General features: G+C 38.7%; 2 protein-coding genes across 4 annotated transcripts in view; one reads left to right on the top strand and one right to left on the bottom strand.

Moving 5' to 3' along the window:
• Nucleotides 1–1,785, top strand: part of LOC119738147 (endosome/lysosome-associated apoptosis and autophagy regulator family member 2-like) — a 33,237-nt gene extending 31,452 nt beyond the window's left edge. For 2 of the 3 annotated variants that reach the window (XM_038212893.1, XM_038212892.1), the window contains one exon: nucleotides 1,333–1,785. In XM_038212893.1, coding sequence (XP_038068821.1) covers nucleotides 1,333–1,416 — 84 coding nt within the window. In that variant the 3' untranslated portion in view covers nucleotides 1,417–1,785. The remainder of the gene's footprint in view (nucleotides 1–1,332) is intronic. The other variant, XM_038212894.1, reaches the window with a different exon arrangement.
• Nucleotides 1,786–5,855: 4,070 nt separating this feature from the next.
• Nucleotides 5,856–13,266, bottom strand: LOC119738146. Its single transcript, XM_038212891.1, has 12 exons — nucleotides 13,153–13,266; nucleotides 12,157–12,339; nucleotides 11,909–12,018; nucleotides 11,053–11,191; nucleotides 10,491–10,651; nucleotides 10,096–10,266; nucleotides 9,753–9,883; nucleotides 8,521–8,603; nucleotides 7,941–8,062; nucleotides 7,327–7,405; nucleotides 6,960–7,070; nucleotides 5,856–6,720 (listed from the first exon to the last, which is right to left on the bottom strand). Exons 1-12 carry the CDS (start codon nucleotides 13,249–13,251, stop codon nucleotides 6,343–6,345), a joined length of 1,767 nt encoding a protein of 588 aa, XP_038068819.1. The 5' UTR covers nucleotides 13,252–13,266; the 3' UTR covers nucleotides 5,856–6,342.
• Between the last annotated feature and the right edge of the window lie 49 nt (nucleotides 13,267–13,315).

Raw genomic sequence — 13,315 nt, 5'->3', positions numbered from 1 at the left:
AATGTTTCAATTATTTTATTTCATATTTGGTAATTAGTTCTCTCGGGCAATTTGCCAGTTGAAAATCTGGTTTACAAACAGGAAAGCTCTCCCAGCCCCATGTACATTTTTCTGAAATGAGAATATTCCTACTTTTAATAGGTTAAAAATATCATGGAATTCGCTCTTTTCACGCTCCGCCATTGGGCATGCAGAGCCTCGATCTGGCAACTTTACACAATAAAAATAGCCGGTTCAGTGATCTGAACCCCAACACAGGAATCACTGAACCGGCTATATTTGTGTAAAGTTGCCAGATCGAGGTTGTGCATGCCCATGGCAGAGGTGTGAAAAGAGCGAATGGACCACTGGTGCAGGTGTTTTGGTTCCAAATTTTGTTTTTGTTTCTCCCTCCAAAAGTTCTATCCTTATCTTTTGTAGCAAACGTATCCTACCCTTCCCCTTATCAAACCAATCCCTTGGACCCCTCCCCTCGGTCCCTGCCCTTCTCACCCCCTCCCACCCCCTTCCACCCACCCAATGCTGAATGGGGTTTTCAGAGGTTGGCATATTTATAAATGCATGACTTTAGTTCACTTAACGCATTTGTACAAGGTGTCCTGAAAAACTTTCAAACATGATGTTGGATGTCACTTTTGATTTTTTTTTAAACAAAAGCTGTTTTGTACTGAGTATTATTTTTGTTTTTTACTCAAATCTGTTTCAAATCACCAATTTTTGGCTTTAACCACACACTCAGTCTTTGGTAGACAGGGTGGTCCAAAATTTTTCACACATCTCCCAATTTCCAAAAAATCTGCGTCGGAAAAAATGTGTAAAACATTTTTTGGACCACCCTGTATTTATGCGAACATTTTTCAAACATTGTGTGGCAAAATGCGTTGTCACAAATTTCCAAAACTCAAAGTAAATCGCCTGCAGCATGTAGAAACTCAACTGTGAACTTAAGATCAATCAAAAAACGTGGGCTTCTAGTCCAAAGCTGAAGTGCAATGTGTTTGTGGTAATTTTTGCTTCAGTTTTTCAATTTATAGTTCCATATTTAATGTGTTTGTTGCATGCTGGTGTTTGTTGCATGTTTACTCCACAAATGAAAGTGTATGGACTTTGTGCGTATAAAGAGCCCCTCAAACCGGTTTAAATGTATAGCGTAGTTGTTAATGGAGGACACGCGAGTGTGTTAATCTCGCGTGCAGATGTTGTAGGCTTGTGTGTGATGTTTGAAAATAAGACGTGCATGTTGCAAAACAGAGTCCATACGCTTTTCTGCAAATAATTCCTACCAAAAATATTCAAAGGAAATTAAATGATTTTTTTTCCTTCTCATTCCAGGGTTTTTTGCTTGATGAAGATGACATGGACGCCACACCGGAGGTTATAGAAATGAAACCTGCCAAGCCCCTCACAAAAATCTGAACTGTTTTTTTAAGACTCTTTTTGTAAAATTATACAAGTTATTTCAGCTGGTACAGCTTTGAAATGTCCCAAGCTAGATTAAGTCTCGTGGAAAAGTTTTGTGTAGATCATTTTATGTTGGCATTTCTTTCCAAAATGTAAGGCTCGGTGTTGGGTTGATGTTTAAAATAAAAAGCACTATTTCCTTGAACAAGAAACGCTAATAACAGGTATATTTACTTCAACATTGAATGGGAAATATACATGTATTGTACGTAAATGCCTATAAATTTACTAGTCTGCAGATTTACTCGAAGCTGCAAGAACACACTATGTTTTTTTGGATTTGTCAGGGAATAAACAAATTTACTGCAATGTAAGGCCAAAAAAAAAAAAAAAAAAATAGTCGGTCTCTGGTCAGCGCGCGCGTCTATTTTAATCATGCGCGTCAACTTTTTTTTTTCTTCAAATTGTCCGTGGTAGCTACAACAGCAATCTCTATTGCCGCACCTCCTCAAATGTGTGTACCAAGGAGCACCAAGGAATGGGGAAATTGCACAAAGGCAAATGATGGAGGGCACCAAGGCAAATGATGGAGGACACCAATGTATATGAGGACACAAAAAAGCAAAATAGTACCCACCTTGTCTGTACAGTCCAAGCTTGAAAAAAAACAAAAAACGCGTCGCCGCATCAATTCTGGAACTTTGGTCTGACCAGAGACCGACTATTTTTTTTTTGGGCCTAATACAATGTAATGCAATGTAGTACACGTGGTAATGAGTCAAATGTTACAGTACTTTATATTGTACTACGCACTGTTGACACAAAATCCCGAATTCAGTGGTTTTTTAAAATTCATTTGTTAGTTTTTGAAATACAATCTAATTTATAATAAGTTCAAACCTATCTGGTTAACATTTGATATGTTTTCACAAAAGAAGTGTTTCCACTTTTATTGTAGCATTATTTATGTATTCAGTACTGTTATGAACAAGATCTTTGAGTTCTCAGTTAATGTCAGGAAAGAGGGACACTTGTATTTAAAGTTTCATTTGATGGTGGTATTTGTGTTAATTTTGTGCCGAAGGAAAGATGAAAACTTTCTTCAGTAATATTCCTAATAATAACGGTCATTTGTTTTGTAATAGAACATTGTGGCTTTCTGTATTTAAAAACAATTGTAACAAAATTTAGAACTTTTTTTTTATTAATTTGATGTTCACTTGGTAACTCAGAAATATTTATCAGAACATTCGTTGAGATTTTTTCAGTTTTATTCAACCAAAATTCTTTTAGAGTTTTCAGCAGCCAGTCATCAGCTGTTAATATCTTAAATATATTTCTGCTGGAGATTCCATACTTTTTTCATATTTAAATGCATGATTCAGGGTTTTGTGGTCTATGTACATACTTTGTTCATATTGGTGCATTGGGATGTGAGGGCGTACTAATTTTTGTAAAATATTTAAATAATAATATTTAAATGTGCAAAATATTGGCTTTGAGGTTTGTAGGGTAGAAATATTCGACCTGTCGTCACAAAATGAGCTTCAATTCGGACTTTTTAATAATTAAGATTTTTAGTTACCAGTATTTGGATTCTGCAGAACAAGAGCTTTCCAATGGTATATAACGTTTAGGGTGACTGAACTCGGTAACGGAAATATAGATCGCCAAGTGGTAAAACAGATTGTTGAGAAAATGACATTTTAAAATCTTGCAGTTGCGCTACCGTGAATGAACATCAACATGTAATAAAAACAGGATGGAATAGGTTTTAAAGATGTTGTCAGAACAAATAAAAAGGTGTAAAACAGGACCTATTGATTCAATTTACCTGAAAACAAAATAATCAGCCGACCCTTAAAATTTTGGTTTTTGCCCCACCGTACTACAAAATGGCAATTACCGACTTGAAGCTCAATTTGTGGTGACAGGTCACATATCTGAGGAATAAATGGGAATATCGGGTGTAAGATTAAGCAGAAATATGTAGCAGTCGTTAATTCTGTAACAATGTGTTTTTTTTAAAGAAATATTTGTAAGTTATGACAACCTCCAAAGGATTAGTTTCTTTGTTGTTTTTCCTTTTTTTTGGGTGGGGGGCAGGGGGAGGAGATTAGTCAGTATTTGCAGGAGTAGGTAATTTATATAAAAGCAACTAGAGTCATTTAATTATATGCATATTTTATGCTGATAAATGTTCATTTTTTTTTCAGTGTTGATTTATTTTTCCAGCACTCGGGTGATGCAACTGTTCTTGTTAACAGTACACAGGGTTTAGAGATCTACCAATAACAAATTCAAAGTTACGAATTTTAAGTGCATTTTGTTTGGTTGAAGTTATTTGAAAGATACCGTCATGTTTATTTAGTAAGTTTAAAGTCTGAACGTAATACAGTTTTAAAATTAAGAACTAAATGAAATAAAAAAAAACCCAAAAGGTATCTGTCCGCTGTTAAACGCATTAACAAAAACCACACACACACACTTTGATAAGAACATAAGCAAATTTTGCATGTTGGCGACGTGTATGTGAATAGCCAGATTCCACTAAAATTAAATGTTCCTATTTTGAAAATGTTTGTATTCGTGATCTGAATTTTTCGATAATTTACAAGATTCGTTGTGTAGATGTTGGTGTATGTATGCTGTAACAATGATTGTGACTCGCCGATCCCCACAGAAAACACTCCAAACTATCAACATAACTTTGTTCAATATTTGTTGACACTCGTACTAGTAAACAAAAATAATTTTCATAAATGTACTAATAATTTTAATCATCTGGACATCGGTGGATATATTTTGCTGTCTGATACTAATTTGACCTTGCCGTTGCTAATTTATTAAAGTGTACTCAAATGTATTCAAACTTGATTGGTTTTAATTTAGTTGCTTTCCTAAAACAAATTAAAACGTGATACAATTTCCTGGATAGTTTGCAGTACTTTCAGTTAAAAATGTGATATTGTTTAGATTACCCATATCAGAAATTCCTGAATGTCAGAAGTTTTATGTCTTCATGCATATTTCCGTAATGAACGCTTAAGCTATGCACTGATTGGTTTTATAGTAAAACATGTTAAAGGCAAGAAAGTAATTGGGTGTATTTGGTTGTGTAAAGAAAAATACTGGTAACTCAACTCATATGGAAGGCAAATAAAAACTACATGTATATTCTGTTTTGGTGATTGAAGATCAGTTGTCTTTGTTTTGTTGATTAGTAGATTTTCATTGGTGTTTTGCATAAAATATTTGAACTCCGGAATGAAAAGTGTTTGCCAAAATTTATTTAAATGAAAAAAGTCTTGGTATGTGTGTAAACTGGTTCTGCTACCACAGTAGTTCGCACAACCTGTGGTAGCGATCAGTCCATTCACAACTTTTGACATCCGATCTTATCCCCTGCCGCGAGCCTGAGGTTGTTCAGCTGTCGTATGGTCTTGAGGGGACCAAATCCCGCTGCTTTGACTTCCGTGTGAATTGAGATTGGATCAATGGTGGCCTTGGCGTGCTTGGTATCTGGTGCTTCCCACTACGGCAAACTCTACTGCTCTCGGGGCTGGTGCATCAGATGTCAGCTGGAGAATGTGGCCAAGCATTGACCATCTTTGCCTATTGACCTTCTTTGAAAGTGGCTGCTCATCGCACAGTTGGCAGAAAGTTTGTAGAGAGTCTTAGTAATGAGTTGAAAATGTTCAACTAAACACCATAAAATATACCTGCCTCATCTTAAAGTTAATTGCAAATGGGTTAAGAAAAAAAGGAATAGCAGCCATAGCTTTATATTTTAAATTATTTAATGAATTTAAACCGTTTATTACGTTTAAATCGTGGTAGAAAATGTTAGAGTCAGATTAAGTTGCACAGCACAATAGGTCTTAAAAGATACTTTCTAAAAATAGTTTGTAACAAAAACAGTATTCACATAGTTTCATTCATATTTACAAGAATGTGCATTAAACTGGGAATGTTGAAATGAGCACTGTGCAACCAATGCACAACTAAAGCCTTGCACGCAAGAACAAAGAAATCTAAACCATCTTGGTCCAACTGTCTAACATCCTGGCTCTCCTGGCTCCCTGCTGCTACAGTAGCCGTACAGGTGGCTACTGGTTACCAGTGGTGCAACACACAATAGGCCAAGTTAGCGCAAGGACTATAGTTGACCAATGGTTAACTAACGTTTGCCCGAACTCTGTCTAGTTGACGGTGGTTGACTACGCTAGTCGACTATTTGGAACCAGCCTACTGGGGTTGGTTGCTTCACTGGTAATCAATAGCCGCGCGCATTCATAACGCTAGCAGAGAGCCAGGATCCAGACGTTTTGCGATGACATTTTGACCAGCGTTTGACTAGAGACGTTCGCACGTTGCTATCGGTGCACAGGCATAAGGCACGTCACAAATCAACCACCAGTCGATTAATGGTCCTTGCCCGAACTTGGCCATAGCAAGCTGGTTCTGAACAATCGACTAGCCCATTTCAAACAACCAACATCTTGATCAACTGGGCAAGTTAAGACCATACCAACTTGACAAAGTTCGGCTTAAAATTGTCCAACTATCATTCTCAACTGTAGTTGGGCAACCTCCTTAACCAGTTCACGCCGGGATTATTTTGACAAGAACGGAACAAGGCGCGGGATTAATTTTCACTCGAGCCAGGTGGGTTGAAGCCATCAGCCTCGGTCAGCATACTCATATTTCCGGTCTCACTCGCTGCAAGTGGGTCGCTAACAGATATTTCCGGCCTCAATCCCTGCGTGTTTACCTGTCATCCGTTCCGAATACCACAAAACTTTTGCGTGTATACACGGCCTCTGACGCGAACTGGTTAAGGACATGTTTGTTAAAACCTCAATGCTTTAAGAAATCCTTCGCAAGACCAACACACGGGGTAAAACTCTAAAAATCTGTAAGTCTCGCCAATGCAATGTCTCACGAGAGATTTTTCATCTCATCCGCCGCAACTCCGTTTCCCTCCGGCTTTCTTTTGCCATCTTCTGGAGCATCCTGTGCCACGATGGCATCAGCAGCCTGTATCCTTGGCCCCTCTCTGCCATCTTGCTGTAACTGCTGCAGCTGAAGTGGCTGCTGCTGCGGTTGCTGTTGCTGTTGGATTGGTGCCTGCTGCTCTTGCTGCTGCACTTGTTTATCCAGCTCTAATTGTTTCTGCTGTAGTTCTAGAATCTGCTGCTGTAGGGCCTGTTTCTGGGCCTGGGCATCTTGTAAAGCACTGTGTGGGTAGCCGAGCTTCTCCACTGAATCTTTTAAAGTTTGGACAACCGCGAAAGGATCGACGTTTACATTGTTTATCTACATATTAAATTGGGGGGAAAAGAGAAAAGGTAAAAAAATCAAGAGCGTATTGACCAACTCAGTAGTACAATATCCTTTTTACTGATCAAACGTTGGTTTCAAAGACCAACTGTAGGAAAGAAATTGGTAATAATTAATTATGGCACTTTATAAGAATAAAAATGGCTAGCAAGTTGTTTTGCGGACATTTTTCAATAGCGAAATTCGAACCAGGAGAGTTTACTGGGTCTACTTACTGAAAAAAGTTCCATGGCTCCGACATCAGACCTGCTGCTTGAAGGAGGCCCTCTTGTGACGATCCTTGCTATTGCTGGTATGTCGTCATAGTCTGGTGTACTATACGGTTCCTGTACAAATTGACAGCAGAAGCAAAAATAGAAGACAAACCAACAAACCAACAAAAAATCCTCCAAACATTTCCAACACAAAAGGTACTCACAGCCGATAAAGTGGACTCAATTTTGTGTGCACATTGTATTTTGTTTGTTTGTTTAACACTAACATCTGACACCCTACAGCAGTTTTTGCTGATCAGCCTCTTAATTTTATTTCAATCTGGATTTTTGTTCCAGGTTATTCAAAGAATTTACGCCATATACTTACCAATTTGGGTAAAAACATGGCCATGCTCCATGCGTATAGCTTGAGATCCATAAATGCTCTGAGAGTATAATACACTAACCTGCAAGACAACAGAAAGATTTGGTCCTTAATCGCGAAGGAACCGAGTGAAGTAGCATTTTAAACTCTATCACATTATCAAAGACAGGATTTACCAAAACAATGACATGTAAAATGTTAACTTCAAATTTATTTTAAATTCAAAAGTTAAAGAACTATTGTGAACTTTAATGAATAAAAGTATATATATTTCTATTATTTGATGTAATGGTAATTTACAAAGTAGCCCACTTCTAAAATGTTCCCCCCAAAAATAATCGTGATTATCTTTTGCGATTGTTTTAGAGAATATAACCATTACTCAGAACAAAATTCCTCACAATGAACTTCGTACACATCAATGATAACTTCATTTTCAGGGGGCATAACTTTAAATCATTTAAAATCAACAGAAATTTGCAATGAACAGTTCCGTCAGGTTTGAAATTTAAAGTCAATCTACATAACGTTTTAATGGCCTAAGTTGGTTTCATAAGGGACAGGCTTTTAGTTAAAAACGTAACAGCACAACCCAATTTCGCCCCTTGTAAAATTACCTGAAGAAATCCTGACAAGGTGTTTTACTGAGTATCATGACGTCGTTATCTTTCTTCGGAGTGAGGTAGGCTAAGGCCGAGGCATTGCCTAAAGTAACTGTCAGCCCCAGTGCATTGTGGATCTGTCAGCAGAAATAAGATGTAATAGTCAGACGTCTGAGTGTGAGTCACTGATGTGCAACATGGTGTTGTGTAATCAGACAGATGTGACAAATCTCTTTTGTGAGTTGGTGAAACGAAACGGGGAAAACTCTTCTTCTTTTTTTATAATGTTTAGAACAATATACTCTGTTCGTCATCAGCAGACTTTTCTCCTGACGACGGGCAGAGTTTACTCTCTGAAACGAAAAAGAAAAATATCTACAGGGAAGTGGCTGCAGCCACTTCCCATAGACTCGTGTGTAATTTCAAGCCGTAGCCATGTAATAAAGACATGGCTTACACTGGTATGAACATTACATATGCTTGACTATGGCTATGGCTATGGTTATGACTACAGCTTCAGGAAATGTTTAAGCTCTGGCTTGCAGTGTAAAAGAGATAGCACATTCAGCAGAATAACACCAAAATTAAAACTTACCTTAATAAGATCGGTAAAGTAATTTTTCCCGTGATTTTCCCTTCCGTACTTTATTGCTGCTTTCCTGAAGTGTTCTATTCCACCTGTTTAGAAAAAAAAATGTCATGAAGAAATTGACCTCTGCAGACTTTTCCAATTCACCCAAGTCTTGAACTACATGTATTTCTAGTTATGCACACAACCGTAGGTTTGTGTAATGTAAATTAAAACATGCAGTTCATGTCAACAAGTGAAACTGCTGAACTATTTTTTTTTAATAAAACACTGCTCAAAAGTTGGAGTACATGTAGATTTCACTTTGTGCTGGTCCCAGAGGGCAAGCCTTGTGTTCTCTTTGTACCTATCTCACTGACTGACACTTGTTAGTAGGGCAATGCAATCATATAGGATTACCTCTTTACACCACGGAATGAACTAAATTCGGCCCTTTGTGTAGACCTGATGCATAGTCTGAAAGGTTTCTGGTATGATCAGCTGACCAGAACGACGACTTCCATTGAATAGCCATTCTGAATCACTTCGTCGGTCGCATCACAAAGTGATGCATCGTGTGCACTAAATCCATAGACGATACGTCACTTTGTGGTGCACTGGACATATTGAATAGAATTTTTACCTTAAAGGGGCATTAGGTCCTGAAATCCCCGGAAATTTCATGTTTTGGATTGTTTACTTATCCTATTTCAAACATCTGGTTGAAAGGAAACCATCTGATGTCTTACTGTTCCCGAGACAAGACGAAAAAAACCCAGTTGTTTACATTGGACACGACGGAGTACGAATACGCTTTTCCTGTCGCTTTCAGTCAATGTACGATATACACGTTGTGTGTGTCAATACAGCACCGTGCTCGCGAACAGCGGTGACCAATCACCAATGCACAAAATGTGGTTTCTTACACGTCCGCAAAAGGCGAACACTTTACAGATGAAATCACAACTAGCAACCAAACAGCTCGTTTTTTGGGGGTTGCAAAAGTGGACCCCGAAAGTTGTTTTCGCACACATAATACAGGAACTACACAAAAACGCCCAGTTTTGAAAGGATAGTTGTGTGGATGTTTACATCCTACTTTTAAATGTTCTTTCAGATGAATATCATGTCATTCAAAGTGCGTTTTGTAGCCCAATTGGACTTTTCCAGGACGTATTGTCCCTTTAAATGGTGACTGTTAGGATTCAAGAACTTAGAATGCCTCTTAACTTGTAAATGATGTCTATGATACAACTCACCATAGTGTCTGACCGGACTGAGGGTGATTTGAGCGTGTGGATGGATCTGACTAGCGCTGGCTTTGGGTAGGCTATCCCATATCATGTGTGGATAGCGGTACTGCTTGTCCGTATCGTAGACCTTCATAAACCTTTGGGACAGGTTGTAAAAAAAATAGACAAAAAGTCTAAAAATCATGTTAATAACCAAAACGAGCCAGTGCAAGGGGTCTGTTTCCATAGTTGTATTCGAGTCCATCACAAGTCCATCAAATAGTAAATCACAAGTCTTTTAACACATTCAGTAACAGGGAAGTATGCAGGAACAATTTTAAAAACAGACATTGCTCATCTAACATCTCACCATTTCATTGAGACGTGCATTGCATCAAGGAATAGCTCCTCTGTAATGAGTCTAGGGTCGTGCTGGTTCTTTAGGATGACTAGGGCGTGGAAACCATCCATCTTGAAAGCGTTTGCTGCCGTAGCACTGAGATCTGACTCAATCCTGCCAAACGTGTCCTCTGCAGTTTTACTGGGCAAAAAAAATATTAAAATAACCTTTGACCTGTAACCTTATTATCGGACCACAAGAGAGGGCAATAATGTATGTCTATGTACCCCTACAAGAGGGTTCCAACTACGGACTGCAGAAGAGATCTATATTTTTCTATCAAAAGGAAAAACCAGTATATACACCAACTACTAAATTTACTTGTAAAGGGAAATCATTTCTAACAACTTGACCATTGACCTTACTATTTATAGTCGCAGAAATCGCAGTTTTTCTCAGATTTCTTGACAAGGTCCTCCATGTACTCATCGATGTCCTCAAGGTCATTGACCCCAGGGCGCTTGGCTCGGAGCGGATTCAGCAAGGTGTGTTCATGTGTGTACTTGTTGTATATGGAAGTTATAAACTGTGTGTGAAAAGATAAAAATGTGAAGGTTTAGTGGTAGATGGTGCACTGAAACCAAGATTTTGGGGTAGTCAGTTTTTGACCCTAACCTTCCAAGGTATTTTGGATAGACAACCTGCCCAACGCAACAACATACAGCACTTGTCAATGTGAGAAGCCTGTCCAGTGTAACAAGTTACAGAAAAGTCAAACATCCTGATACTAATCTGCCTCAGAGTCTGTGGTCACCAACTGCAGCAGGATACAACTGTGGCATTGTTTAATGGGACTAGCTCTCATTGTCTCAGAATTGTCCATATATGCACTGGTGGTGATGGCTCGATAACAAGTTCCCACAGACTTTTACACCTGACATATCTGGTAGTGTGAGGGTTAATCAAATTCGTTTTGGTGATTTGTACCTGCAGTTTAGCCTCTTTGAGCAGTTCTTCATCGTTTCCCAGCCATCTGAGTAGCTTAGTCTGAAAGGTTTCTGGTATGATCAGCTGACCGGAACGACGACTCACGCTGTAGATACTGGAGAAGGTGTTGTACATATCGCTAGTAGAAAGAAAAAGGAATTTAAATGGAAGAACATAAAGTCAAACATATTTTTAAGGCACATCTTAGTATGAACCTTCAACTGAATGGCAACTGTACTACACTGTATTACATTGTACTACATTGTATTACATTGTATTACATTGTACTACATTGTATTACATTGTGTTTATTCACTGATGAATCTATAACACCATAGAGTGCTCAGGCGGTTTCGGGTGCTACACTGAGTAACAGACCATGCTATACCTGTTGGGCAATCCTAACGAATATTTAAGCATCTTTTGCATGTTATTTGGCCCACATTAAAACTGTATAATTATGTCACGACTTTTACACCATTATTCAAGAGATCCACATGTAGTGCAGGAGGGAACAGTTATCTGAAAGTTTGCGTCATGTGACCACAACATCCAATTTTGTAAACGAATTGGACATGGTCTATAGGCAGGGTACGTGTTTGGGCACTCTACAGAGACAAACGGGTCAAATCAAAACAAAGTTTGTTTGAGTTCTTTGCCTTTGATGAGGATGTTGTATAGTAAAATCTCGATAAGTCAAACCTCAACGGAACGGGTTCAAAATTAAACTTAAGCAGAGTTTTGAGTTAAGCAGGGTTGTACATCATTGCTATACTACTGAAGGCAATGGATTCTTTGTTTGACTTAACAGTTGTTTTTGAGTTTGACTTATCGAGATTTCACTGTATGTCGTTACCTGCATTCTGTGTTTGTGTATGCTACTGCCCACTTCTCAATAAAGTCATCCAATGTCGATATAGACAGTTCATGCTCGATGCCACGGAAGCAAACAGAGTGATACCAATCCTGCCAACAAAATTATATCTTGCTTTATTACAGCCATGTTAACGAACAATTAGAAATTAATAATACAGTTTAAACAATTAAAAATCTATGAAGGTTTTAAGTCTTGAAACACACAAAATCCTGCATTGGCCCACTCACATGGTCATGGTCCACCCGCGTCGAGAAGGCTACCAGCTGAGAGACGGGCACATGCCTCGGCTCTAGGTCATACGAGGTCAAGATGAAGAGAAGGCGCACCCAACCCAAGCAACAGATGACAAGGAAGATGAGAAGGATCACAAACAATCGCTTGTTCATCCTTGATCCGGCCATTGTCTGTACCTGAAAAGTTGAACAGCAGTGTTGAAGTCGAGTATTTTTATTGGAGTTCAAAGTAAAAGCCAAGTAGGCCTACTGAGGTGTCAACTACCTCCAGAGTCAAATTGAGAAAAAGAATAGGGCAGCCCGTGAAAACATCTTTTCATAAGTGTACATACGAATTACTTCCCCGTGGTTTCTTCTGGTGATATTTGTCTCTTTATTGCCACCTGAAGTGGAAGTCCATGCATCGATGCAAATTAGAAACAAATTTCAACAGAAGGAACCACGGGGAAGTCCTCGCGGATTAACGGTAAATTTCACTTTTGATCAAATCGTAAGTTACTTTTATAATACGTATAATAGTATAATATGTGTATAATTATTCGGAAAGAAAGTTGCAACCCGACCCTGCTGTTTTCCTCATATACCATCTCAATGAAGGTCAGCATGCGAGCGCACGCATGGTCAATCACTGAGAAAATGATTATGCTACCGTACAGACATGATTCTGGGGCGGGGCTGAGAAATATTTCCAGTTGCGTTAGAAAATACTTAGAAAATGTTCTTGACTCTCCATAGACTTTGTACACAACCAAAGAAGTAGTGTCAGGTTGCAACATTCTTTCAAATTACTCCGTAGGGGCCTATGATCGGGGCCTATAATCATCAACCCCCCCAAACATGCCAAAAAAGAAAATCGCCACATCCTGCATGCAGTTGAGTTTTGTTGCAGATGTTAATGATGGTCCAATCTGCACACTCGCACTCGGTAACTTTCTTGCCACAAAGTTTATTGGTGTCTTCCTTTTAAAATTTAGGGCTCAAATTTCCTACCTTCTCATGCTCGTAATTCCTGAACTTCTTCACTGTGTTTGTTGAGTGATTTTGGCACTGTGATTGTGAATGCGATTGAAGTGTGCAAGTCACAGACATTGGCGAGCGCCCTCTGTTGTTACTTTCGGATAGTCAGGCGCCGCGCGCTAGCGCTGCGATCGAT

This window comes from Patiria miniata, unplaced genomic scaffold (genome assembly GCF_015706575.1).
Source record: "Patiria miniata isolate m_02_andy unplaced genomic scaffold, ASM1570657v1 HiC_scaffold_3, whole genome shotgun sequence".
Taxonomy (NCBI): domain Eukaryota; kingdom Metazoa; phylum Echinodermata; class Asteroidea; order Valvatida; family Asterinidae; genus Patiria; species Patiria miniata.
This window is presented reverse-complemented; position numbering and strand designations above follow the sequence as displayed.